This window comes from Manis javanica, chromosome 3, assembly GCF_040802235.1.
Source record: "Manis javanica isolate MJ-LG chromosome 3, MJ_LKY, whole genome shotgun sequence".
Taxonomy (NCBI): Eukaryota; Metazoa; Chordata; class Mammalia; order Pholidota; family Manidae; genus Manis; species Manis javanica.
The window spans coordinates 170,816,335-170,844,299 of record NC_133158.1 but is presented as its reverse complement, the minus strand read 5'-3'; the positions used below and the strand labels follow the sequence as shown (position 1 = coordinate 170,844,299).

At 41.4% G+C, this 27,965-nt stretch overlaps 1 protein-coding gene across 1 annotated transcript in view; it reads right to left on the bottom strand.

The window, feature by feature from the left end:
* NPHP3 (nephrocystin 3) overlaps window positions 1–24,595 on the bottom strand; it is a 168,156-nt gene extending 143,561 nt beyond the window's left edge. The window contains 1 exon segment of the mRNA XM_073230493.1: window positions 24,470–24,595. Coding sequence (XP_073086594.1) covers window positions 24,470–24,595 — 126 coding nt within the window.
* Between the last annotated feature and the right edge of the window lie 3,370 nt (window positions 24,596–27,965).

Here is a 27,965-nt window from a genome sequence, read left to right as displayed (position 1 = left end):
GCCTGTAGACTATGTTTAATCCAAGCTAGACAAGGGCATTAAAACATCCACAGATGCAGAAGATTTCTCTCAAAACAGGGGGGGTGAGGTTCTAAGCCTCACCACTGTTGATCCCCAATTTCTCACCTGATAGCCCCCCTGCAACTGTGCCTGTCTTAGGTTGTTCCTCCCTTGAGGAATCTTACCCGTCTCTGGCTAACCAGTCATCTTCCGGGGCCATACACGGAGATGTAAAGTTGGTAAGTGAGGGAGAAGCCATGTTGTTTGAAAAGGTTAGCTTTTTACTTCCTTGCAGATTTATGCCCTGTGGCTTCTATGCCCAGCAATTGTCTTAAGGTTTCTTTATCACTTGGAGGAATTATGATACTTGGTAAATTCAATATGAGGCAAGAATTCTATTTAAGGGTTGTAATTAGGAAGGAAGAAGAAAAGCTATAGAGGTAGCAGATGGAAGAAAACATGGGAGGATTGATTATTTCTTTGACATATCTTCTTGTAGAGTAACTTAAGCATGTGTAGGTTTTAACTACTAATTAAATTGCACACACACATTAACATAATAGGAATACAGTTACATAACCAAAGCAGATCTATAATTACCAGCCATCTCCAGTGAAGCCAAGAAAACCATTTAGGCACCCTAGGCATTTGTGAAAATTTGTCTATGATATGACGGATATTGCCCAACTGTACTTGAACAGTCTGAGAGAAATCAGACAAATTAAAACAACCCATTCCTGGGAACTGTTCACATCCCATATGTTCTTTTAACAGTAGATAGACTGTAGTCGTAAGATTTTGGAATGCTACAACTTGCATTTCTCCTAATTCTTGGATGAGTTCCAACAGTATAGATCCAGTCAAATTTGTTGCTTTAATGAAAGCACAGGCCAGCTTAGATATCTCCTTCTTCATTCCAATGGCAAGTCCAGGAACCGGTGGGATGGATGCAGCTGCAAGTGCAGCATCGCCTGGATCTTTGTTTAGGTTTTTTGATGATCATCTTCTGGTATGACTCTTCCAGAGAGTGCTGATGTTGGAAGTTCTTCTTCATATCATATCTTAGTTCATTTTCTGGGTAGCCAAATTAGGCTTTGATCCTCTGTATAAACACAAACAGACCCTTTGCCCTCACTTTGATATGTCCTTTATACCATTGTGTAGAACTCACTGAAGGTCACCACACAGGAACTGCTTTTTTTTGTTGTTGCTATCATTAATCTACACTTACATGATGAATGTTCTGTTTACTAGGCTCTCCCCTATACCAGGTCCCCCCTATAAACCCCTTTACAGGCACTGTCAATCAGCATAGCAAAATGTTGTAGAATCACTACTTCTCTTCTCTGTGTTGTACAGCTCTACCCTTTCTCCCACCCCCCCATGCATGCTAATCTTAATAATCCCCTTCTTCTTCCCCCCCTTATCCCTCCCTACACGCCCATCCTCCCCAGTCCCTTTCTCTTTGGGACCTATTAGTCCATTCTTGAGTTCTGTGATTCTGCTGCTGTTTTGTTCCTTCAGTTTTTCCTTTGTTCTTATACTCCACAGATGAGTGAAATCATTTGGTATTTCTCTTTCTCCGCTTGGCTTATTTTGCTGAGCATAATACCCTCCAACTCCATCCATGTTGCTGCAAATGGTAGGATTTGCCCTCTTCTTATAGCTGAGTAGTATTCCATTGTGTATATGTACCACATCTTCTTTATCCATTCATCTATCGATGGACATTTAGGTTGAGTCCAGTTCTTGGTTATTGTAAATAGTGCTGCGATAAACATAGGGGTGCATCTGTCTTTCTCAAACTTGATTGCTGCATTCTTAGGGTAAATTCCTAGGAGTGGAATTCCTAGGTCAAATGGTAAGTCTGTTTTGAGCATTTTGATGTACCTCCATACTGCTTTCCACAATGGTTGAACTAATTTACATTCCCACCAGCAGTGTAGGAGGGTTCCCCTTTCTCCACAGCCTCGCCAACATTTGTTGTTGTTTGTCTTTTGGATGACAGCCATCCTTACTGGTGTGAGGTGATACCTCATTGTAGTTTTAATTTGCATTTCTCTGATAATTAGCGATGTGGAGCATCTTTTCATGTGTTTGTTGGCAATCTGTATTTCTTTTTTAGAGAACTGTCTGTTCAGTTCGTCTGCCCATTTTTTAATTGGGTTATTTGTTTTTCGTTTGTTGAGGCATGTGAGCTCTTTATATATTCTGGAAGTCAAGCCTTTATCGGATCTGTCATTTTCAAATATATTCTCCCATACTGTAGTGTTCCTTTTTGTTCTATTGATGGTATCTTTTGCTGTACAGAAGCTTTTCACCTTAATATAGTCCCACTTGTTCATTGTTACTGTTGTTTTCCTTGCCCGGGTACATATGTTCAAGAAGAGGTCACTCATGTTTATGTCTAAAAGGTTTTTGCCTGTGTTTTTTTCTAAGAGTTTTATGGTTTCATGACTTACATTCAGGTCTTTGATCCATTTTGAATTTGCTTTTGTGTATGGGGTTAGACAATAGTCCAGTTTCATTCTCCTACATGTAGCTGTCCAGTTTTGCCAGCACCATCTGTTGAAGAGACTGTCATTTCGCCATTGTATGTCCATGGCTCCTTTATCAAATATTAATTGACCATACATGTTTGGGTTAATGTCTGGAGTATCTAATCTGTTCCACTGGTCTGTGGCTCTGTTCTTGTGCCAGTACCAAATTGTCTTGATTACTATGGCTTTGTAGTAGAGCTTGAAGTTGGGGAGTGAGATCCCCCCTACTTTATTCTTCTTTCTCAGGATTGCTTTGGCTATTCGGGGTCTTTGGTGTTTCCATATGAATTTTTGAATTATTTGTTGCAGTTCATTGAAGAATGTTGCTGGTAATTTGATAGGGATTGCATCAAATCTGTATATTGCTTTGGGCAGGATGGCCATTTTGATGATATTAATTCTTCCTAGCCATGAGCATGTGTTGAGTCTCCATTTGTTAGTGTCCCCTTTAATTTCTCTTAAGAGTGGCTTGTAGTTTTCAGGGTATAGGTCGTTCACTTCTTTGGTTAGGTTTATTCCTAGGTATTTTATTCTTTTTGATGCAATGGTGAATGGAATTGTTTTCCTAATTTCTCTTTCTATTGGTTCATTGTTAGTGTATAGGAAAGCCACAGATTTCTGTGTGTTAATTTTGTATCCTGCAACTTTGCTGTATTCTGACATCAGTTCTAGTAGTTTTGGAGTAGAGTCTTTAGGGTATTTTATGTACAATATCATATCTTCTGCAAATAGTGACAGTTTAACTTCTTCTTTACCAATCTGGATTCCTTGTATTTCTTTGTTTTGTCTGATTGCCGTGGCTAGGACTTCTAGTACTATGTTAAATAACAGTGGGGAGAGTGGGCATCCCTGTCTGGTTCCCGATCTCAGAGGAAATGCTTTCAGCTTCTCCCTGTTCAGTATAATGCTGGCTGTGGGTTTATCATATATGGCCTTTATTATGTTGAGGTACTTACCCTCTATTCCCATTTTGCTGAGAGTTTTTATCATGAACGGATGTTGAATTTTGTCAAATACTTTTTCAGCATCTATGGATATGATCGTGTGGTTTTTGTCTTTCTTTTTGTTGATGTGGTGGATGGTGTTGATGGACTTTCGAATGTTGTACCATCCTTGCATCCCTGGGATGAATCCCACTTGGTCATGGTGTATGATCCTTTTGATATGCTGTTGAATTCTGTTTGCTAATAGTTTATTGAGTATTTTTGCATCTACATTCATTAGGGATATTGGTCTGTAATTTTCTTTTTTGGTGGGGTCTTTGCCTGGTTTTGGTATTAGGATGATATTGGCTTCATAGAATGAGTTTGGGAGTATTCCCTCCTCTTCTATTTTTTGGAAAACTTTAAGGAGAATGAGTATTATGTCTTTTCTGTGTGTCTGATAAAATTCCGAGGTAAATCCGTCCAGCCCTGGGGTTTTGTTCTTGGGTAGTTTTTTGATTACCATTTCAATTTCTTTGCTCGTAATTGGTTTGTTTAACTTTTGTGTTTCTTCCTTGGTCAGTCTTGGGAGGTTGTATTTTTCTAGGAAGTTGTCCATTTCTTCTAGGTTTTCCAGCTTGTTGACATACAGGTTTTCATAGTAGTCTTTAATAATTCTTTGTATTTCTGTGGAGTCTGTCATGATTTTTCCGTTCTCATTTCTGATTATGTTGATTTGTGTTGATTCTCTTTTTCTCTTAATAAGTTTGGCTAGAGGCTTATCTATTTTGTTTATTTTCTCAAAGAACCAGCTCTTGGTTTCGTTGATTTTTGCTATTGTTTTATTCTTCTCAATTTTGTTGATTTCTTCTCTGATCTTTATTATGTCCCTCCTTCTGCTGACTTTAGGTCTCATTTGTTTTTCTTTTTCCAGTTTCGATAATTGTGATGTTAGACTATTCATTTGCGATTGTTCTTCCTTCTTCAGGTGTGCCTGGATCGCTATATACTTTCCTCTTAAGACTGCTTTCGCTGTATCCCACAGAAACTGGGGCTTTGTGTTGTTGTTGTCATTTGTTTCTATATATTCCTTGATCTCTATTTTGATTTGTTCATTGATCAATTGATTATTTAGAAGCATGTTGTTAAGCCTCCATGTGTTTGTGAGCCTTTTTGTTTTCTTTGTAGAATTTATTTCTAGTTTTATACCTTTGTGGTCTGAAAAGTTGGTTGGTAGAATTTCAATATTTTGAAATTTACTGAGGCTCTTTTTGTGAGCTAGTATGTGGTCTATTCTGGAGAATGTTCCATGTGCACTTGAGAAGAATGTATATCCTGTTGCTTTTGGATGTAGAGTTCTATAGATGTCTATTGGGTCTATCTGTTCTAGTGTGTTGTTCAGTGCCTGTGTCCTTACTTATTTTCTGCCCAGTGGATCTATCCTTTGGGGTGAGTGGTGTGTTGAAGTCTCCTAAAATGAATGCCTTGCGGTCTATTTCCCTCTTTAGTTCTGATAGTATTTGTTTCATGTATGCTGGTGCTCCTGTGTTGGGTGCATATATATTTAGAATGGTTATATCCTCTTGTTGGACTGAGCCCTTTATCATTATGTAGTGTCCTTCTTTATCTCTTGTTACTTTCTTTGTTTTGAAGTCTATTTTGTCTGATATTAGTACTGCAACCCCTGCTTTCTTCTCACTGTTGTTTGCCTGAAATATGTTTTTCCATCCCTTGACTTTTAGTCTGTGGATGTCTTTGGGTTTGAGGTGAGTTTCTTGTAAACATCATATAATGGGTCTTACTTTTTTTATCCATTCTATTACGCTGTGTCTTTTGATTGGTGCATTAAGTCCTTTTACATTTAGGGTGACTATTGAGAGATATGTCCTTATTGCCTTGCAGGCTTTAAATTCATGGTTACCAAATGTTCAGGGTTAGGCTCTTTAGTATCTTACTGCCTAACTTAGCTCGCTTTAATGAGCTGTTATATACACTGTCTGGAGATTCTTTTCTTCTCTCCCTTCTTATTCCTCCTCCTCCCTTCTTCATATTTTGTGTGTTTTGTTCTGTGCTCTTTTTAGAAGTGCTCCCATCTAGAGCAGTCCCTGTAAGATGCCCTGTAGAGGTAGTTTGTGGGAAGCAAATTCCCTCAGCTTTTGCTTGTCTGGGAATTGTTTAATCCCGCCATCATATTTAAATGATAGTCGTGCTGGATACAGTATCCTTAGTTCAAGGCCCTTCTGTTTCATTGTATTAAATATATCAATGCATTTTCTTCTGTGTTGTAGGGTTTCTGTTGAGAAGTCTGATGTTAGCCTGATGGGTTTTCCTTTATAGGTGACCTTTTTCTCTCTAGCTGCCTTTAAAACTCTTTCCTTGTCCTTGATCCTTGCCATTTTAATTATTATGTGTCTTGGTGTTATCCTCCTTGGATCCTTTCTCTTGGGGGTTCTGTGTATTTCTGTGGTCTGTTCGATTATTTCCTCCCCCAGTGTGGGGAAGTTTTCAGCAATTATTTCTTTAAAGAGACTTTCTATCCCTTTTCCTCTCTCTTCTTCTTCTGGTACCCCTATAATACGGATATTGTTCCTTTTGGATTGGTCCCATAGTTCTCTTAGTATTGTTTCATTCCTGGAGATCCTTTTATCTCTGTCTATGTCAGCTTCTATATGTTCCTGTTCTCTGGTTTCTATTCCTTGAATGCCCTCTTGCATCTTATCGCTGCTTATAAATCCTTCCAGGGTTTGTTTCACTTCTGTAATTTCCTTCCTGGCATCTGTGATCTCCCTCCGGACTTCATCCCTTAGCTCTTGCATATTTCTCTGCATCTCTGTCAGCATGTTTATGATTTTTATTTTGAATTATTTTTCAGGAAGACTGGTTAGGTCTGTCTCCTTCTCAGATGTTGACTCTGTGATCTTTGTCTGCCTGTAGTTTTGCCTTTTCATAGCAATAGAGATAGTTTGCAGAGCTAGTACGAGTGACAGCTGGAAGAGCTTCCCTTCTTGTTGGTTTGTGGCCTTCCTCTCCAGGGAGAATAGCGACTTCTAGTGGCTTGTGCTGGGCAGCTGTGCGCAGACAGTGCTTCTGTTTCCTCCCCGGCTGCTATGGAGTTTATCTCTGCTGTAGCTGTGGGCTTGGCCTGGCTCAGGCTGCTGCTCCAAAATTGTGGATCCCTGTTGGAGGGGGAGTGGCCGGGAGGCTATTTATCTCCGTAAGGGGCCTCTGTGCTCCCTGCTGCCCAGGGGTTTAGAGTGCCCAGAGAACCTGAGAATCCCTGCCTCTGGACTAAGTGTCCTGCCCTGCCCCTTTAAGACTTCCAAAATGCACTCTCCAAACCGAAACAACAACAGCAACAAAAATTAAATAAATAATTTTTTTTAAAAAAGTAAAAAGTACTATTTTCTTTGTCCTCAGGTGCTGGTCTCAGGCACCCACTTACTGGTCTTGCTTCCCTGTTTCCCTTGTATTGGGGTCCCTGTCCCTTTAAGACTTCCAGAAATCACTCACCAAAAAAAAAAAAAAATCAATGGCCGCTCCCGCTCCCATTTCTTTGTTCTCCAGCGTCGGCCTCAGGCACCTGCTCACCGGTCCTGTCACCCTGTTTCCCTAGTATCCAGGACCCCACGCATACACCGTGTCTGCACTCTGGTCAGGATGTCTGGGGCTGGGTGTTCAGCAGTCCTGGGCTCCTTCTCCCTCCCTGCTGACTCCTCTCCTCCCGCTGGGAGTTGGGGGGAGGGGCTCTCGGGTCCCACTAGGCCAGGGCTTGTATCTTACCCCCTTTGTGAAGTGCTGGGTTCTCTCAGGTGTGGATGTGGTCTGGATGTTGTCCTGTGTCCTCTGGTCTCTATTTTAGGAAGAGTTGTCTTTGTTACATTTTCATACATATATGTGGTTTTTGGGAGGAGATTTCTGCTGCTCTACCCACGCCACCATCTTGGCTCTGCCCTCCTACCTTCTAATTATTTAAGGGTAAGATATGAGTGAAAAAAAATGTTAGCACTTTTTTCTTTTCTTGCACCATGCTGTTAATAAATAATGACAAAATGTGCCTGGACCGGCAGCATGCACATCACCTGGGAAATTTGCTGAAATGCAAATTCTTGGGCCCCATCCAACTCCTATGTGGTGTTCTAGAAGCTTTATACTTTCAACTTTTGCACTTAGGTTTATAATTTATCTCATATTAATACTTTTCCATATACTCATCCAACTGTACCAGCCTCATTATTAAGGCTTTCCTTTCCCCAGTTGAATTACCTTAGCTCTTTTGTCCAAAGTCAACTGATTGAAAATGTGTGGTCTGTTTCTGGACTCTAATCTATTCCACTAATCTATTTATCCTTCACTAATATCATGCTTTCTTGATTACTTTACCTTTATAATAAATCTTGAAATTAGGTAGGGGAAGTCTCCAAAATTATTCTTTTTTCTCCAATTACTTAGATCTTCTCTAATTTCTCTCCACAATGTTTTCTGGTTTTGGTGTCTAGGACTTCCCTGTCTTTTGTTAAATTTATTCCTGAGTGTTATATATGTACATATTTAGTACTACTGTCAATGGTATTTTTCAATTTTTGAAAAATTGTGGTAACATATATATAACACTTTACCATTGGAACCATTTTAAGTGTGCACTTCAGTGGTATTATTAAGTGCATCCTCACTCTTGTGTAACTATCACTACCATCCGTCTCCAGAACTCTTCTTCCCAAACAGAAACTCTGTACCCATTAAATAATAATTTCTCAGTCCCTCCCCCAGCTCCTGGCAGCCACCATTCTACTTTGTGTCTCTGAATTTGACTCCTTTGGGTACTTCATGTAAGTGGAAGTATATAGTATCTGTCCTTTGTGTCTGGCTGTGTCACTTAGCACAATGTCTTCAAGGTTTGTCCATGTTCTAACATGTGTCGGAGTTCCCTTACTTTTGTAAGGCTGAATAATGCTCTGTTGTGTGTATGTGCCACATTTTCTTTATTCATCCATCCATCTTCAGACATTTGGATTGCTTCCACTTTTTGGCCAATGTTGAATAAAGCTGTTATGAATATGGGTGGGCAAATATGTCTGAATCCCTGCTTTCAATGCATTTGAGCATATACTTTATTTTTTAGACTATATTTTCCAAATGATTTTTGCCAAAATACAGAAAAACAGTGACTTTTGTATACTGATCTTATATCTTTGCTACATTCATGTAACTTTGCTAAATTCATGTATTAATTATTTCTACTAGTTGTTTAGTAGATTCTTTACAATGCTTTATGCACATAGTCTTGTTAACTGTGAATAAACACAATTTTACTTCCTCCCAGACTTCATGACTTTTACTTATTTTTCTTGCATGACTAAAACCTTAAGGACAATGTTTAGGAAAAGTGGTGAGAGCAGACATCCTTGCTTTGCTCCCAATATTAGGGTGAAAGTGTTCAATATTTCACCAGTGGGGAAAACATTAGTTGCATGTTTTTTGTTGATGCCTTTTATCAGATGGAGGAAACTCCTTTCTATTCCTGCTTTGATGAAAGTTTTTTTTAAACAGCTTTATTGAAGTATAGTTGATTACAAAAAACTGCACATTTTTAATGTGTGCAATTGAATGAGTTTGAACATACGTATACACCTGTGAAACCAAAATCAAGGTGCAAATGTATCTATCACCTCCAAAAATTATCATTCATGTACATTGAATTTTATCAAATGACTTTTCTATGCCCATTGAAACAATTACTAGCAAAGAGCAATAAATTTTATGGCCCAATAGTGATTCAAGTCCTGAGGTAAGGAAAAAGGCCCAATTTCTTTGTATATTTTGCTGCCCAAACAACATTAAAATTTTATAAACTAATAAAGAAGGGGAACAGTTATTGGGGTGACAGTCAACAGTGATAGACATAATAAGCCCTCAATGCAATTTTGGAATTTTGTGAAGCTTATATTACAAGTAAATTAATAGAATCACTTGTTTCATTCGACAGATTGTTTCATCTATCCATCCTTCTCATGGCATTAAACTTGTCTTCCTAAAATACAGATCTAATCACGTTATAACTTTGTTCAGGAATTTTGCTGGCTACACATCATTACAGAGAGAACCCTCAGCATGGCATCCAGTGCCTTTCCGGGTCTGGCTCCATGTTGTCTTCTTAGCAATGTTTTCAGGGCCCCTCTTTCTGCCTTTGTCACGTAACATTCATCCTTCCTCTGACATCTGTGCATTCTTATGTCTGTTACTGCTGTTAACGCCTTTGCCCTCCTTATGTATTCCACAATCTACTCATCTTTTAAGAGCCAACACATATGCCACCTCTTCCATGATGCCGTCCACAGTATTTCTGGTTGCAATTGATCTCTATGATCTCTGTCCTCCTGTTGTAACTGCTTTGTTCTCTCATAGGATATTTAGTGGAAAATGTGTTTGAAATGTATTTTCCTCAACTGTGTATCCCCACATTGCCTCACATAGGGTTGGCTGAGAGCACAGATGCTACAAGTCCCCATTTGTGAGCCTGTGGAAGATGTTACTAAACAGTTACAGCATGATTTTCTCTTAAGCCTAAATGCACTTCAGGGTACCTCAGGTCATTATTAATTTATTATCAATAACTGCTCCAGGCAATTATCAGTTGATGAAATGAAATCTGCATTCCATCTTTTGCTAAATCTATGACCTTGTTCATAATGAAAGCTTAATGCTTTGGTTAGCTGAAGTGAATTCCACTGCATAGACTCCACAGGTGGTTTCCACCAAGGACTACATTTATTTGGGAGAGGATAGAAAAATAGAGGATTACAGCAGATGGTAATGCTGTAGCATTATAGCATGTGGAGGAGCTGACCACACAGAAGAAATCTGTTAGTAAGAGCAACAGGCTCTTGCTAACGGGCAGGCCAGGCTGTCAGACCTATTTTATTTTCTTCTCAAGAAACTCACTGACAGCCCTTGTTATTTTCTTGGTTTTGAATTAGAAAATCAGAAAAAGGTCTACATCAACTGTATGTAAGGGGAATCTCATGGGCCAAGGGGAGGAGAGTGTTCCTATATGTCACAATCCATTTCATTACTGTAGGGCAGACTTTGACTAGACGTGGCTATAAGTTCCCCCATGGGAACAGCAGGTGTCTACAACAAATCCAACTCTTTAAGCCATATAGACATATGTCTGACTAACATTCAAAAGTGAGTTTGGGAAATAGTAGTCATCAGGGGTTTTTTAAAGGTTAAGTCCAGTTTTGTATGTTTGCCTATTTTTTTTATATCATTCTAAGGCTATACTGTCCAATACAATGACCATTAGCTCCATTTGGTTATTTAAATTTAGTTACGTAAATTTAGTTAAATTTAAATAGAATTAAAACTTAATTTCCTCAGTCACACTAGCCACATTTTAAGGGTTCAACTAGCTGTATGTAGCTAGTGCTACCATATTGGATAGAGCACATACAGAACATTTCCATCATTGCAGAAAGTTCTAGTGGACAGCACTGTTCTAAGGCTTCCTGCAAAAGACTTGAATTCTTTGCATTGTAGTTTATGGTTTTTGCAGAAGTTCTGGTTTGCATGTACCAATTATATTATTTGGTATTATAGTTATTTATATCATGTAACTATTCTATTTATGTTTCTGTCACCCCAATAAATGCTTTTCTCTTCCAAGGCCTTTTTGTTTAATGTCTCATTTGAGAAAAATATAAAGGAAGTATTTATTCCCCATAGAGGCCTGTGTGTTAAGCAGGATTCTATTATTTATCTTTCATTGCTTCTTTATGGTGGTTAGTATCTTCCCTGATCCCTATGAGTTCCTTTTTGAAACCCTCTGCGTGCTAAGTTGGCTATGTCCTGCATGTTTGTTTGAATTTAAATTACCTACCACTTTGCTTTACTAAGGAAGATGCAGGAAATTCACTCATTAAAGGAAGTTACTGTTGGGAAATAATGTGCCATAAGGCTCCTATCTGTTCTGTGGCATTGTTATTCTTGCCTCTTCTACCACATTAAATAAAAGCTATTGTATATAGGGAGATGCATTAAAATAGGCCACACAATACAAAGTGGCTGAAGCTTCCACATTTGTTTTAAATGGGGTTCATTTGAAATGACTTTAATCTTGGTTATGGTGGCTATTCCAATGGGGTCATTCCGTATAAAACATTCATTCTTTGTTAGAACTCAGAGCCATATGCTTTATTTATTATTTATTCCTATGAAGGTAAGATTAAATATATTTTTGTAATTTCAAGTAAGGTGAAACACAAACAAATAAAATGCATTGTAGCATAGGAGACAAAAATCTAATCTTTCTTTCCCTATGGTTCCACAGGTTATCTATCATCTTTCCTTGTAATTTCTTACTAAGGCACCTCTTTGAATAAGGTCTGGATTGGCCACTTAGTATTCATATATTCTCTTTATCCACATGATGCTGAGGCAAAAACTTGGTATAAATTTGGAAGAGAATGAATAAAACTTTCCCTTTCCAGGGTCATTGCTTTTAGAACAAATCCTTTTCAGGGACAGCTAGAGTCGGCTGGGTAATTACATGGCCAGGCCTGACTCCCAGCTCTGCTCTTCCAGGATGTGTGGACCACAGAATTCACTTAATATTGTGTACTTCAGCTTCCTCATCTTGAAGATTAGTTTGATTTCCAAAACTACATCATTGGATTTTTTCCTGAGGTTTAATAAGGGCCATTATTTTTCACATGGGCTTCAAGTCTAAAAATCATTTTCCTGTGACTTTAAACTTTTAAAATTGAAATGCATTTACTATGGTCTGAGTGATTGTGCTCCCCTCCAGCCCCCTTCTGGCCCCCAGTTTTTTCATTGGAATCCTAATCTACAATGTGATGGTGTTAGGAGACAGGGCCTTTGAGAGGTGATTAGGACACAGGGTTCCACCCTCATGGATGAGACTGGTGCCCTTATGAAAGAGACTCCAGAGAGAGCTCTCTTGTCCCTTCCACCAATGTGATGACACAGTCTGTAACCCCTCTATGGGCTTCCAGATTGTGGGCTTCAAGCCTCAGAACCAGAACTGTGAGAAAGAAATTTCTGTTGTGTATAAGGTACCCAGCCTCTGGTATTTGTTATAGCAGCTTGAATGGAGTAAGACAGCAATTTATGTATGGCAAAATACACAGATCTTTAGTATATAGTTTGATAAGTTTTGACAAATGCATACAGCATATCCACTGTCTCCCTATTAAGTTCCCTTAGCTCCTTCCCAATCAATACCTACTCCTTTCTACTCACCCCCAACACACACACACACACACACACACACACACACACACACACACACACACACACACACACACACTGCAATCACTATTTTGATTTTATCATGACAGCTTATTTTTATCTGTCTTGGAATTTCATCTGAATGGAATCAGAGAGCATGCAGTCTTTTGATCAGGCTTTTCCCATTTTCTATGAATTTTAATTAAGTATTTCACCTTCTGTAATATCCTTTCCATCCACATATTATGTGAAATAGCTGTCTTTAACACACTTAAAAATCATGCCTAAAAAGGTTTAATTTTAAAAGCTTGAGAGCCTGAGAGAATGACTTGTTGTTTTGGAAATGGCTTTGTAATTCATAGCTGCATGACCACATGAGTTTTGGCAAGTTACATTTACCACTTTAAAAAGATTTGTAATATTTATTTCCCATGAATTTTATTCAGACAAAATGAAATGTATATAAAGTACCCACCACATGTGAACCCTAGAAATTGTCAGTCTCCCTCACTCCCACCCCTTTTAGGCCGTAAGTCTCACAGCAGTCACAAACCAATCATTTTGGCAGTTTATGTGACTAATCACGTACCCATCAATTACACCCAATATGTGACTCTGTGTTAATTGTTAAGTAGGCTCAAAAAGGTGGTTCTTTCATATAATTAGAACTTTTTATACTTAACCCTTTATAATTTACAGAACATTGTTTCCATGTGTTAGTTCATTTAATCTTCATTGCATCCCTTATATAAAATAGCTGATATTTTTATTTTACTAAAAAACCCAGGACTCAGTGTGGTTAAGTTAGGTAAATTGTCTCACCATCCCAATAGTTAGTGGACTTTACAAGCAGATGTTGGGCACTGAAGCCTGCACTTTTCATGGACCAATGCCGTATCTCCTGGGATGGAGACAACAGTGACTCAAGACTTGCAAGACTTGCTGCCATTACTCTGCACCCAGGAGCTGGCCAGGCAGATATGCACACTCTCCAGAGCCTCCCCCACATGGCTTCTGCCTCAGCACAGATGGTGCCTGATTGTGAATTGACTGTGGTCCACTGGTTCCTTTGTTTGTGTGTTCATTCATCAACAGGTGTGTGCTATTGTAGGAAAAATGGAAGTTCCATGGCCAGGATTCTCATTAGACCCAGGTCTGCTTGCCCACTGTGTGCATGCAATGGCTCAGGCTTGGGCAATGAGTTATTATTGACTCCATATAAAGAGCCCCACCTAGCGCTCTGGGGCTGTGGGGGCAGAGCTCTGGCTTGCTGTATGCAGACTTGCCCTAATGTGGGTAGGATTATACTGCTTGACCTGGCAGCAAGAGAATAAAGCTGGGTATAAACACTTTTACCCACAACATTCCATTGTCATTTTTTGGTCTCACCGAATCCAGAGTGAACCTGCCAGGGCTGAAACCCTCAGGCAAGACAGCTATTCTGGTCACTGTGTGACTGCTATATGCCAGGAATGATTCTGGGTACTGAAATCCAGCAATATGCAAAGTAGACTCCAACCCCCAAAAAATCAAAAACAAAAAAACCCAAAACCCAAACCTGAAAGATTCTGGATACAACTTTAGGGTTGAGTCAACAGGACTTGCTGACGAATGGGCTCTGGTTTGTGAAAGTGAGGTCAAGGTGCTGTCAGAGTTTTGCTTCTGAGCCAGCAGAGGGGAGAATTTCTATCATCTAGGATGGAGGAGGCAGGAAGAGGAACAGGTTTGGAGAGGAACATCAGGAGTCTGTTTTATGAAGCAGTTGAACTTGAAATGCTTTTTAGCCATCAAGTGGAAACATTGGTAGCACAGCCTAGAGTCTAGAGTTTCAGGACAAGCTCTGGGCTGAAGATACAGATTTGGAAGTTGTCAGAAAGAGATTCAAAGCTAGAGGCTAGATGAATACACAGAGGGTGTGGAAGTGTGGACAAAAAGGAGAAGTTCGGTTAGTGTCTCTCTGGAACTGGTGGAAATGTGAGTTAAATGAAAACTGTCAATTACAGATAGATTGTTGGAGAGGTTTTTGTCCCTTATTACTTTTTAATATTTCCATGACATTTTTCACTTATACCTTACCCACTCTTTTCCTTACTAAATCGATTCTTTCTAATTTTATCTTTAAGATGAGAAACAGCCCTTCAGGCCACTTGTTCTGGATCCCTTTCAGATTGATAGGCATTCAAGTTACTATTGGTCTCTTTTGAACCTGCTCTCTACTCGTCCTTTCTTTAGAAACCAAGAGGAAGCCAAGTAAGCACAAAAGCAAATACATCTTCTGTGGGTTCAAGGGCCTTATCAATTCAAGGAATGGAGTTTTAGTTTAAAAATGTTCCATTTTCCTAAAAGAAGTACAGATAAGAACAACTGTTTTTATTTTAATCTGTGGCCTTGAGAACTGTCTCCATCTTGCAGGGAAACAAAATCCTATTTTATTGAAGTGTAGATGGGCAGAAATAATCCTCCCAGTACCCTAGATGTTACTATATAATCTTTAGGTTGCTTGAAAAAGTCACTCTGAGAGTAATCTAAAGATGAAATGAGAGAGAAAATACCTGGAAAGATGTTTCAGTTACTATGCCTGTATATCAAATTACCATTAAATGTAGTGGAATAAAACACCTTTTTTATACTCTTGAATGCTGTGGGTAATGATTTGGCCACAGCAGGGATTGCTCCACAATGTCCAGAGCATTAGATAGAAAATGTGAAGCCGGGAGCCAAATCATGTGAAGGCTTATGCACTCAGCTAGCAGTTTCTAGTAGGGGCCACAGTCCCTTTCTACATAGGCTTCTCCATGCAGTCTCTCTGCACGGACTAGTTTGGGCTTATTTGCAGCACGTGGCTGGGAACCAAGTGTGAGAGTTCTGAAAGAAAAAACTAGATGGACACTGTCTACTTTGTATGACTAACTTAGAAGTGACCCAACATCACTTCTGCCATACTCTATTGGTAGGAGCAGTCCCAAGCTCACCCCTGTTCAGTGGGAAGAATATAGGTCCTGCCTCTCAGTGGAGAGAGTGTCAATCACAATGTAAGAGGAGCATATGGGATGAGATATATAAATTGGTGCATCTATCTTCAAGAAACTACAATCTGCCAAACATTTAGTGACTATCAGGAGCATATGCTTTTAGATTCAAAAAATTTTTGCCTTGAGAAGTAGAGAAGAAATAAACACCTTTGAGAATAGATTGGTTATTGGGTTAAGAACTTTCATTACTAGTTTTGGAAATATTTTGATCCCTTTGGTTTTTGCTTCCTATTTTGCAGACCATGAAAATGTTACTTTGGGAAAAGGTCTGTCTGTGTCTATATCTCAGGTTCACAGTCTCATTAGAGCAGTGTTTATGTAGTTTGCTGGATGACAAGCTTCTCAGAAGGGCACAGGGAAGTAACATATGGTGGAATTGCAAACAATTACTGAAGTCTCTTGGGAGTTTGCAGGCATCAACTATGGGAGATAAAAAAGAAGCTTTCCTATGAGGCTGTTCCCCTCCCTGATGAGACCAGTGAATCCCCTAATACACCAGGCACTTAACTTCTACCAGTTTCCCTCCAGACATGGGCAAAAAGAATCAGGCTAGATCATACCCATTACCTATGTAGATTTAGATCTAGGGGGAAAAGCTCTTGTCTCTCCACACACAAAGTCAGCACTGTGGACCCATTTTTAGAAGAGATGAGTGCCTAGGTCCAGATTAGATGATAGACTAAGAGATTCACAACCTCTAGATAAAGACTGAGAGAGAAGTGACTGAAATCCTTGGTGTTATGAAGTTTCAAGGTAAAGTGAATGCAAATATGTGGACCAAATTTGACTTATTTGGGATGATTTCAAATTCCCAAGCAGTGAATGTGCCATGGGGGCAAACATCAAAGTGGTATTTTCTGGCTTAGTCCACACACAGTCCAATCAGAGAAAGTTCTAGATTCCGTATCAGCCCTCCTGAGCAAGGTGACACAATAGAAAGAAAGCTTTAAAAAAAAATAAAAAGTGCCTAGGTCATAAAATATTAGAATTGATCTCAAAGCTTAATGCAGTTTACATGAACCAGATTTTTGCAATTTTCAAGTATCATAGAGATGAAGGTGAACTTTATTGATTTTTATTTTAATCAGCTTTTGACAATTGGAAGCATAGAATGTTGGACTATCAAGTTCCTATAGGAGTTTGGCTGCGTGGGTGCTGCAGAATGGAGGCATCCAGGGGAATGGGGGGTGCTACCAGAGCACTGTGCCATCGAGGTTGGCTTCATAAAGGCTGGGAAGTATTTGGCAGTCAAGGCAAGGTGAGGGAACCAAGAATTGAGAAGTTAGTTTGTGCAGAAATGGGTAATTTCATGGAGGCACTGTGGAAAGAATTTGAAAGGAAGGTAGTACTGGGAGGTTGGGTTAGAAATAAAGAAGCCCAGACAAGTTCTGAGATAAGTTTGGGAAAGAAAAGATAATCAGGGTAGGAGGGGGACTTATATTTTGGATTCTGGGAAATAACATAAAATTTGGGTAATTCAAACTTTGGAAAAGAATAGTAATAATAATGTAGTAGAGTAACTGTCTCCCTTATGTGGCAGAGACTTCTAATGCTCACCCTATCTTGTTCACCTCTCTTCCTGGCTCATGGGAGGTTACTCTTGTCCCTTCGTCTTCTGTTTGGATAGGGCCATGTAACTAGTCTGGCCCCTGGCCTGTGTCAGAAGTGAATGTGAAACCAAAGTGTTTAATTACTGCTCTAAAACTCCCCAACTCTCTCTTTCCTCATGTTGTAAGAACCTTAAATGTTCCAGATGATGGAACCTTCACTAATCTGGGTCCTGGAGTGAGGGCAACATGGACTAAAACCTGAAATAATTGCGTTAAGTTACTGAGATTTGGGGTTATTACCTCAGTTGCCTTGAAAGTGGATCTCTTTATTTCAAATCCTATGACCTTAATTATTTGATTGGATCCCTTTTGTTTTGTTACTTAACGATTTGTCATATCTACTTCTTACTTGAGCTACTTCTTGGCAATTAATTCCTGCAGACCTTAATCAGCCTTGTGCAGGGAAAATTAGACTGGGACTTGCTATGGGCTCATGCCAAGACCATTTACCTCTGGTTTCTGGCCCAATGGCTTCTCTGACACCACATTGTGGGATATTGCTTTCTATTTACAGATATGCAACCCAGAAATTCAAGAGGAATAAACTCTCACTTCAGCCACCTTTGGCCAAAGGGAGAGAGGAGCAGAAGAATACATGCTTTTGCTTTTGTCCTCAGGGTGGACACTTCTTTTTTTTTAAATTTTGGTATCATTAATGTACAATTACATGAGCAACATTATGGTTACTAGACTTCCCCCATTATCAAGTCCCCACCACATACCCCATCACAGTCACTGTCCATCAGCGTAGTAAGATTCTATAGTCACTACTTGTCTTCTCTGTGTTATACTGCCTTCCCCAGCCACCCCCCTACATTGTGTGTGCTAATCATAATGCCCCTTTTTCCCCCTTATCCCTCCCTCCCCACCCATCCTCCCCAGTCCCTTTCCCTTTGGAACTGTTAGTCCATTCCTGGGTTCTGTGAGTCTGCTGCTGTTTTGTTCCTTCGCTTTTTTCTTTGTTCTTATACTCCACAGATGAGTGAAATTATTTGATACTGTCTTTCTCTGCCTGGCTTATTTCACTGAGCATAATGTCCTCTAAGCTCCATCCATGTTGTTGCAAATGGTAGGATTTGTTTTCTTCTTATGGCTGAATAATATCCCATTGTGTATATGTACCATATTTTCTTTATCCATTCATCTACTAATGGACACTTAGGTTGCTTCCATTTCTTGGCTATTGTAAATAGTGCTGCGATAAACATATGGGTGTATCTGTCTTTTTCAAACTGGGCTCCTGCATTCTTAGGGTAAATTCCTAGGAGTGGAGTTCCTGGGTCAAATGGTATTTCTATTTTTAGTTTTATGGGGAACCTCCATACTGCTTTCCACAATGGTTGAACCAGTTTACATTCCCACCAGCAGTGTAGGAGGATTCCCCTTTCTCCACATCCTCGCCAACATTTGTTGTTGTTTGTCTTTTGGATGGTGGCCATTCTAAGTGGTGTGAGGTGATATCTCATTGTGGTTTTAATTTCATTTCCCTGATGATTAGTGATGTGGAGCATCTTTTCATGTGCCTGTTGGCCATCTGAGTTTCTTCTTTGGAGAAGTGTCTGTTCAGATCCTCTGCCCATTTTTTATTGGATTATTTGATTTTTTGTTTGTTGAGGTGAATGAGCTCTTTATATATTTTGGATGTCTGAGGGTGGACATTTCTGAGATGCAATTTGTAAGGCTCCTTGAAAGGTCCTGGTCAATCAAGCATTGGCTACTCATAGGAATGGCGAACTCGGTAACATATCATTTTGTTGACTTTGCCTTCTTCCTATTCTGTTTTCCCTGTCCTGCAGTCTTGCTCTCTGGGAACCATATTCCAAAACAGTCGACCTGTGAGGAAGTTTTTGCTGTAGGTTCTGCTTTGGGGAGATATAAGGCTAAGATGGTATTCTTCTTTATAAAATAGTACCTAGCATTTTCTCTTCTTTCTTAACCCTTCTTATTAAAGCCTAACAACAGAGAGCCAAACACTTAGGGAAGCATTTGTGAGTTTGGTGAATGTGTGGGTGTGGGTGCACGTGTATGTTGAAGTGTATAATTGCATTCCAAAGCCAGCTATAACAATTATCTGGTTATTTGTGTAAAGAGATAAATGGATTATCTAAAAATCACTTGTTTGAAATTAAGATGCATTCAGTGCCCCATTTACTGATAGTCAAAACTCATTTTTCCTTCTCTACTCTTGGCTTCAAGTTCCTTCCAACCTGATGCTTCTTTTATAACTTGGGATCCTGTGGTATAATAGTGGGGAAGAGATCTTGGAGAATCTACAAAGTAAACTGACTTAACTATAAAGTTAAATTTGAATTAGGTACTGCTTGGATAATTCACAATTTTATTCTATTTATGTAAGGATTGATTGAATTGATATGATAATGTAATATGATTTTCTTTTACCTAAAACTGGAAACCTCTCCAATTAGTGTGGTTCCTAGTGGCTACATTGTCAAAATGGCTATCAGGAGAGTGGTCCATATAATTTTGGGGATTAGCAGGGAAGGGGGTTAGGACACCTTCTTAGGTGAAGCTGGGCCCCCTCCAAGTTCTAGAGCCTCATGATTGTGGAGGGAGAATCCTGATGACCATTTCCATAATCAGTGTCTTAAGAAGGAATTTGTTCCTCTGCTGTGATTTTGTGATTTATAGTAGATATATATTTGGTCCTCATCCCATTCCTGGCATAGAGCTCCTAAAACCCTTGGAATTCCCTGAAGTTATATTACTCACATGTCATTTGGAAAACCCCACCTAAGAAGGGGACTGGTTGCCAGGGGACCAACCTTGTGATAAGAGGGTTGGAGCTTTCAGTCCCACTAACACCTCTCTTTGGGGACAGGACAGGGGCCGGAGATTCAATACAATAACCAATGGCCACTGATTTAACCAATCATACTTACGTAATGAACCCTCCATAAAAACCTCAAAGGATGAGGTTTGGAGGGCTTTCAGGTTGGTGAACACATGCAGGTGCTGGGAGAGTGGTGCACACAGAGAGAGAGGGAGGCTCTGAGCCCCTTTCCCATGTACCTTGCCCTGTGTACTTCTTCATCTGGCTATTCATCTGTATCATTTATAATATCTCTTTATAATAAACTGGTAAACATAGGTAAATGTCTCTCTGAGTTCTGTAAGCTGATCTATTAAGTTACTTGAGACTGAGGACAAGGTGGTGGAAATCTCTGATCTGTAGACAGTGACTCAGAAGTACAAAGGACAACCTAGATGGCGATTGGTGTCTGAAGTGAGGGTTGGGGGTCTGGTTTTATGGGACTGAGCCCATACCCTGTAGAATCTGTGCTCTCTACAAATAGATATGTGCCTTCTACTAGGAATGCTGAAATTGGGATTCTAGTCACTTGATAAAATGCTTCATTGGATTTGATCCTATCATTGCACTTTTTTGAATAACCAGTAAATGCCATGTGATTCTGGGTTCTTTATCCTTTTTCTGTGACAGGCAAAAGTTGGAGGAGATCTGGGATCAGCCCTTTCCTCGTGGTTGCATTTTGGGTAATTAGGCACCATGGAATCTCTTCAGTCTTTCATTCAAGTTTGATTATTTTATTTCCTTTGGTGAATCATAAGCAACCGTGATTACATGTGTCTTGCCAATGGGTTTCAGCCCGAGGCAAGTTCACTATGGATTCAATGTGACCAAATAAATTGACAGCAAAACGTTCTTTGGGGTGAAAGGGTTTATTACCTGGCTTGTTCTCCCAGCGGTAGGTTGAGCACTAGCGTCTCTGCCTCCGCCCTGAGCACTGGGCCGAGCTCTCTATATAGTGCAATATAGCTCATTGCCTAAAGGTGTGGAAGCGGTAGCCTAGCAACAGACCATTTACATCACCAGGTGGTTTAAGTTCAGTGAGGATCCTGGCCATAGGAACCCCAACTTCCCCACACTCCACCCCTCCAGGATTCTTACCTTACAATCTACATGCTTTCAATCTTCTGCAATGGTCCCTGTGCGAGAAAGCTGGAGCACTGTAACCAGATTCCACAATAGCAGCAGAGGATAACAACAACTTAGAGATAATAAAAATTAAGATACAGCAAGATTTTGATACAGGTAACAAAAATTATAATAATCCTCAAGCCAGAGGAGGTTCCTAATAACAAAAAATTATAATAATCCTCAAGTCAGAGGAAGTTCCCAATCTGCAAAGACTTTAGGGGCAATAGGACACATGTTTTAATGACATCAGCATAGGCAAATCTTGTCCATCAGGTAGGATGCATGCAAGAGAGTGGTCCTGTGAAAAGACTGTAGCAGGAAGGGGGTCACTTCGAGGTCTAGTATACCATACTTTTACTCCTTTCCCTGTGGGGGTTACTGAAGGGTCTATATATAGTGCTACTGGAGGTGCATGCACTGCCCATAATGATAAAACAAAACTCCCTGGTAAGATGCTCCTATCTTCTGGCCATTCAGGATATACCACGGTGAGCTTTGGTGGCCACTCTGCTGTTATTCCAGGAATATATGTGAGGCCAGCTTCCAGGCATTGTCTCCAAGATGCCAGGAGAGCCAACCATTGTTGGTCCATGTGTCAAAAGGTCCAAGTCCACATCCACTCAATGGAGTCTCCAGGGTTCAGTGCAGTTGGTGCTGGCAGCAAGATCTTATTCTGTTGGCCGAACCTCGGCTTCAGTGATTCTTTCTTGGTTTGTACTTGCAGTTGTATGGGGGAGGCAGCCATATGTGTTAACATGTCTACAGGGCTCAGGGCTCCCTTTTGGGGTCTCTTGTTCAAACGCCATAGCATGGTCCCTAACCAGACTGACCATCCTCGCAGATACTGGTATGTGACTTAAGTCTGGATTTTAACAAGCCATTGTGTCTCTCTATCATGCCTGCTGTGGTAGGAATGTAATGCACATGACATTTCCATTTGATTCCCAGATGTCGCACCCATTCTTGCAGTGTACGTCCAGTAGAATGCGTGCCCAGATCACTCTCAATTACCTGTGGTCAGCCATAGGCAGCAAAGAGATGCTCCAGGCCTCTTTTGGTCATCTCCTGGTCTGCACAACAGGTAGGAAAAGCAACCAGAAGTCCAGTAGGTGTGTCCACACATATCATAGCATACGATACCCTTCTGACACAGGCAGAGGCCCAGTGTAGTCTGCCACCTGATGAGGGGTATAGGCCCCTTAGCTATTGTCCCATGTTGCTGTGGAACTCCGTGTAAGTACCTTTTGGAGCACATGACACTCCTGCCGGGCTCTACTAACTTCCTCAAAGGTCAACGGCAAGCCCCACTGACGGGCTACAACCCACACTGTCTTTTGTCCCACATACAACAAATGCTGATGTAACCATTGGGCTATGTCAGAGGCAGGTTTTCCTTCTAACCAATGCATCTGGGCCAATTTATCTGCCTCATCATTTCCTGGGGATGCCAATGGCAAATGACCTGTCACATGGTAGAGTGTAATTATTTTAGTCTGACCACAGGCCCATAAATCTTGCCACAATTCTTACCCACAGAGGGGTCAGTGACCAACCAGCCAGTTGGCATGGTACCAGGTTGGTAGCCACAGGGTCAAGTCCCGATAGACAGACCAGCTGTCAGTGCAGACAACTGTAGGGGAGGGCTCCTGGCTGATCACAAGCCACTCAGACTGCAACTCTGCCCATTGGCTGCTCTTCCCCTCACAATCTTCCATTCATATTGTCTCAGTCTTAGGATGGAAAGCTACGGCCCTCCATTTTGGGGGCTGCTCATGACTGGAGCCATCTGTGTACCATGCATCTTCGGGTATAGGGGCTCTTCCCTCCTGATAGGGACTCTGCTACTAATGGTTCAAAAGCAAGTTCTTCCTGCTTTTCACTGGTATATGTCACTGGCCCCAATAAGTGTTGGAGTTCTTCACTCAAGGGGCTACTAGAGAGCGCACTCTGCTGCTGTAGGTAAGCACCCCACTTGGCTAGTGTGAGTGTTTGTGCCACACACTTCTTGGCTTTGGGGTCCAGTCTCATACCTACCCCAAAATGGGATAGGTGGTTATTACCTTTATCGGGGCCATTCCAGTAATGGGTTCTGTAGCCAGCAAGGCGTGATACACAGCAGCCAGTTGTTTTTCTATCAAAGTGTATCATACCTCTGCCCCTTTCCAGAGTTGTGACTAGAATCCGATGGGTTGGTGAGTTCATTCGAGCCACTGCCAGAGACCCCAGCCATAACTGTCTTCAGTCACGTGAACATCCAGCTCACAGGGCCTTGATGGGTCTATCACACTTAAGGCCTGCACAGCTTTGACTGCCCATTTTGCTGTAGTAAAGGCAGATGCATGTCTCATCCCAGTCCCACCTGATGCCCTTTCATACCAACCAATATAGGGCTTCAGAATTTGTGCCAAGTGCAGGATAAACACTCTCCAGTAGCCTAGAAGACCCAGAAACTCCTGTAGCAATGGCCAGGGTAGGAAAGGCCTGGACTTTATAACTGCTTCTGGTATAACTTTGGTCTTACACAACCAGATGACCCCCAAGAATTTGACAGACAAACCAGGTCCCTGAAACTTGATGTTGTTCACATCCCATCCTTTTTCTGTAAATGTTGCAGCAGTCTAGATGCTGTACCTTCTAGATCTGAAAGAGAATTGGATGTGAGCATGACATCATCAATATAACGGTACAGCCACACCATTGGTGGTTTCTCCCATGTAGCCAAGTCCTGGGCTTCAAGTCCATGACAGATGGTGGGGCTGTGGAGGTATCCCTGTGGAAGGATGGTGAAAGTCCATTGCCATCCTTCCCACATGAAGGCAAACTGTTCCTCACTTTCCTGCTCAATGTCAATGGAAAAGAAGGCATTAGCAAGGTCTACCACATAATGGTATGTTCCTAGCTCATGGCTGAGGGTATCCATCAAGCCTGCAATAGAGGGGACAGCAGCATGCATAGGGGGTGTGACTTTATTTAGTTCTCTGTAATCCACAGTCATAGGCCAGGAGCCAACTGGCTTTCTTACTGGCCACATTGGGAAATTGAAAGGACTATGGGTGGACTTTATAACACCCACCTTTTCCAGCTCCTGGAGAGTTTCTTCAATCTCTTTATGCCCTCCAGGCAGTTTGTATTGTTTGGTATTAGTCACCAGCTCTCTTACTTTCACCTCAATGCTTCGCAGCTGATGTTCTCGTGCCACCTCCCCCTGTGCTTCCCTGAGGAGTTCATCTTTTTCCTTAATGGTCTCTTCGTCCTTCAGAACCAATCTATGGCGGGTGCCTAGCATGTTCCCTCAGAACTTCCTTCACCACATGTACTCTCAGTCTGAACTCACCTGCAGTGGTCTACAACCATAGACCCTGCAGAATATCAATCCCCGAAATATACTCAGGGATAGAAGATATATACACAGTATACTATTTTGGGGTAGATGCCCTATTAACAAAGGGATATCAGCTTTTTTCACCCTGATAGCCTTACCCCTGTATTCCTCCATGATAGTGGGGGTCCCAGGAACTGCTCTGGTTTACCATGAACCAGTGAACATTCAGCCCCTGTGTCCACCAGAGCCAGGACATGTTGTATGTTCACTGGGGACCAATGGATAGCTATTTCCACATGTGGCATCTGGTCCTCCCCTGGTCCCTCAGGGAAGATATCTTGACCTTCCCCTCAGTTAAACCATGTTCCCCAAACACCTTCCTGTGTGGGCTCAAGTGAGGTTGGCTCACTCTCCAGCAGGAAGTCTTGCCAACACATAGGCCGGACTCGTGGCTCTGTCTCTGGCCTCTGCCTCTTTGGTCTTAATGGCTGGAACTGCTGCTCTGGTTTCAGCTGTTGCCATAGCTCTAGTAAGATCCTATTGGACTTTCCATCTAATTTCCTTCCATCTGCTCTTGCCTCTATTAAATGTGGGTCCTTGTAACCTTCATGGAGCCCTGTAAATTCTTCTTGTGAGTAACAGATCTTATTTCTTCCTGGGTTCTCATTGCTTCAGCCTCAACTAAGTCTGCTACTACTGTATGTGTCACTTCGCTTTTGGGATGCCCTAAAAGGGGAAAGAATGGCCACTAGAGACCCAAAGAGGGATGTAGGAGCCATTTGAAGTACAATATTTCTCATCCCAGTAATGAAAATGTCTTCATCTGGGCCATAATTCTGTGGACTATAGATGGCATTTTTTATGCCTACCTCTTGTAACACCTGTTGGAGCTCAACATACTTCTGCCATCTAACAGGAGAGGATGGTAGATCACCTGGATTGGGCCACACAGCACAAAGTGCAGCCATAAGCTAATTAAGGAGGGAGTGACTCCCTGGGGTCTGTTGTGCATTTTGTAATCGCTGCCTCAAGGCGGGCTTCACTGTCAGGGAAGGCAGCTTTCCCATCTCTGATCCTGACAGAACAATTCCATCCACCCCTAAGTCCCACAGATGCAGGAGCCAAGCTGATATTGACTCCGAGAGCTTCTGTCTAAACAGGAAGCCCAAATCCACCAGCTCAGCCTGAGTATAGGGGCAGAGCATAGAGTGCTCCACCACCTGGGGAGGGGGCTGCTCCTCTCCTTGGGGAACTTTCAGCTGCTGGGTCTTTATTTTCTTTACAACCACTGGGCCTGCTTTCAATACAGGAGGGGTCAGTGCCTCTGGCACCACCCCTTCATCCTTCCCCAGCTCCTCCATTTCTAGGGCTGATGGCACCTTTCTCTCCCCTCCCCCGAGTGCCTCCTCTGCTACAACGTTTGCCTTTTCTACTATGCCTGGCAGCAATGCCAGCTCAGTCTTCAGCAGCTCTCTTACCTTCACCTCAATGCTTCTCAGCTGGCATTTGCGTGCTACCTCCGCCTGTGCTTCCCTCAGCAGTTCGTCTTTTTCCTTGATGGCATCTTCCTCCTTCAGAGCAGCCCTGCCATCTCATTCTGTAAGGTAGTTTTACCTCTTCAATGGCACCTTGCTGCTGGCATTCTCACCCTGCCTCCCTCACATCAATGCCATTTCCTTTTTCAGTGAATCCACAGAAGTTTGCAGCTCGCGTTCTTGTGCCACCATTTCTTGGGTCTCTTCTGTAGACTTTTTAATACTGTGAGAAGCAGCCAACCCACAGTCCCCACTGCCTCACGGGCACTCTATCTCTCAAAAGACCTACTTACTATGCCAAGAGCCATGCCTACAGCCTCAGGTGTCACCTCCACTTGCCTCCAGTCCTGGGGTGGGGCTCAGTCCTCTAGGAGGCAAGCCACCTCAGATCACATACATACCCATTGAGGGATGATCCACTGTCTCCCCATTCACAGGGGCAGCCCACTGAAGCACCCCTCCCATAAGGGCAGCCTGTCGTTTTTCTTGGTCAACCATGAACGCTGCTGACTTTCACCAATTGTCTTGCCAATGGGTTTCAGCCCCGGGAAAGTTCGCTATGGATTCAATGTGACCAAAGAAACTGACAGCAAAACGTTCTTTGAGGTGAAAGGGTTTATTACTTGGCTTGTTCTCCTGGAGGTAGGTAGAGCACTACCATCTCTGCTTCCACCCAGAGCACTGGGCCGAGCTCTCTTTATAGCGCAATATTAGCTTATTGCCTAAAGGTGTGGAATCTGTAGCCTAGCAACAGGCCAGTTACATCATCAGGTGGTTTAAGTTCAGTGAGGATCCTGGCCATAGGAACCCCAGCTTCCCCACAACATGATTACACCTATGTTCCTTTTTCATATCTTTCAATAACGTAGCAGTTGGATAAAGAATTTTATAATTGAGTGTACTAATTAGGATTGTTTTGGTTGCAAATGACAGAAAACCAATTAACAGTATTTGAAGCAAGGATGCTGTGGTGTCTCTCAGATCTCCAGGACAGGAGTCGGGCTGGGATAGAGTCTTGGGCAGGCTCCTTTCTTCACTTTACACCTGTTCATGTTTTTATTTTTCTTCCTCATTTCTTTCTTCCTCACTCTTTCCACTGACTTGTCTGCTCACATGGAAAGAAAATGTGGCTTTTGACAGGCCCTCCCTGAGCTTTTCATTTATAGTTTTTGTCATATGGGAAGAGGTGGGCTCTACCTATTTTCAGGTACTAAATTACTGGCAAGGACTCTGAGTGGCCCAGCTGGGATCAAATGTTCTTTCTGGAACCAATTTGCTGGTCAGGACAGGTTCTGGGTGGTGATTGGCCCAGATACCTTCCTGTGGACCAATTCACTGTGGCTGGAGCACATTTTGTCCAAGTTGATTGGTCCAGAGGTTACCATGTAAGTAGAATAAGGAAAAAGAGGCTATTTCCAGAAGAAGCTAGGGGAGGGGTGTGGGTGACTTGATGTACTTAGTGCAGTAATTGTTCATTACACACATCTGAAGGAAATTTGAGCCCCTTATAGTCAATAACGTAAATTTCAAAATACCAAATCTCTGGTGCAGAGAGCATTAAAGGATTCCTTTACAAAAATAGGGGTTTTAAAAATATATAGTTCCAGATTATGACATGGGTAAAGATGATATAACAATTCAGTATAAATATCAAAACATGTAAATATTGGAATGTTCATGGAATATTGTCATGCAATGAAATGAAATATAAAATCATTATAATTTGGCTTAGTTCTCTGAAATACTCCTTCAATCAAATGTTTCTTTGTTTTATTTATTGTTATAAATTGTTCAAATAA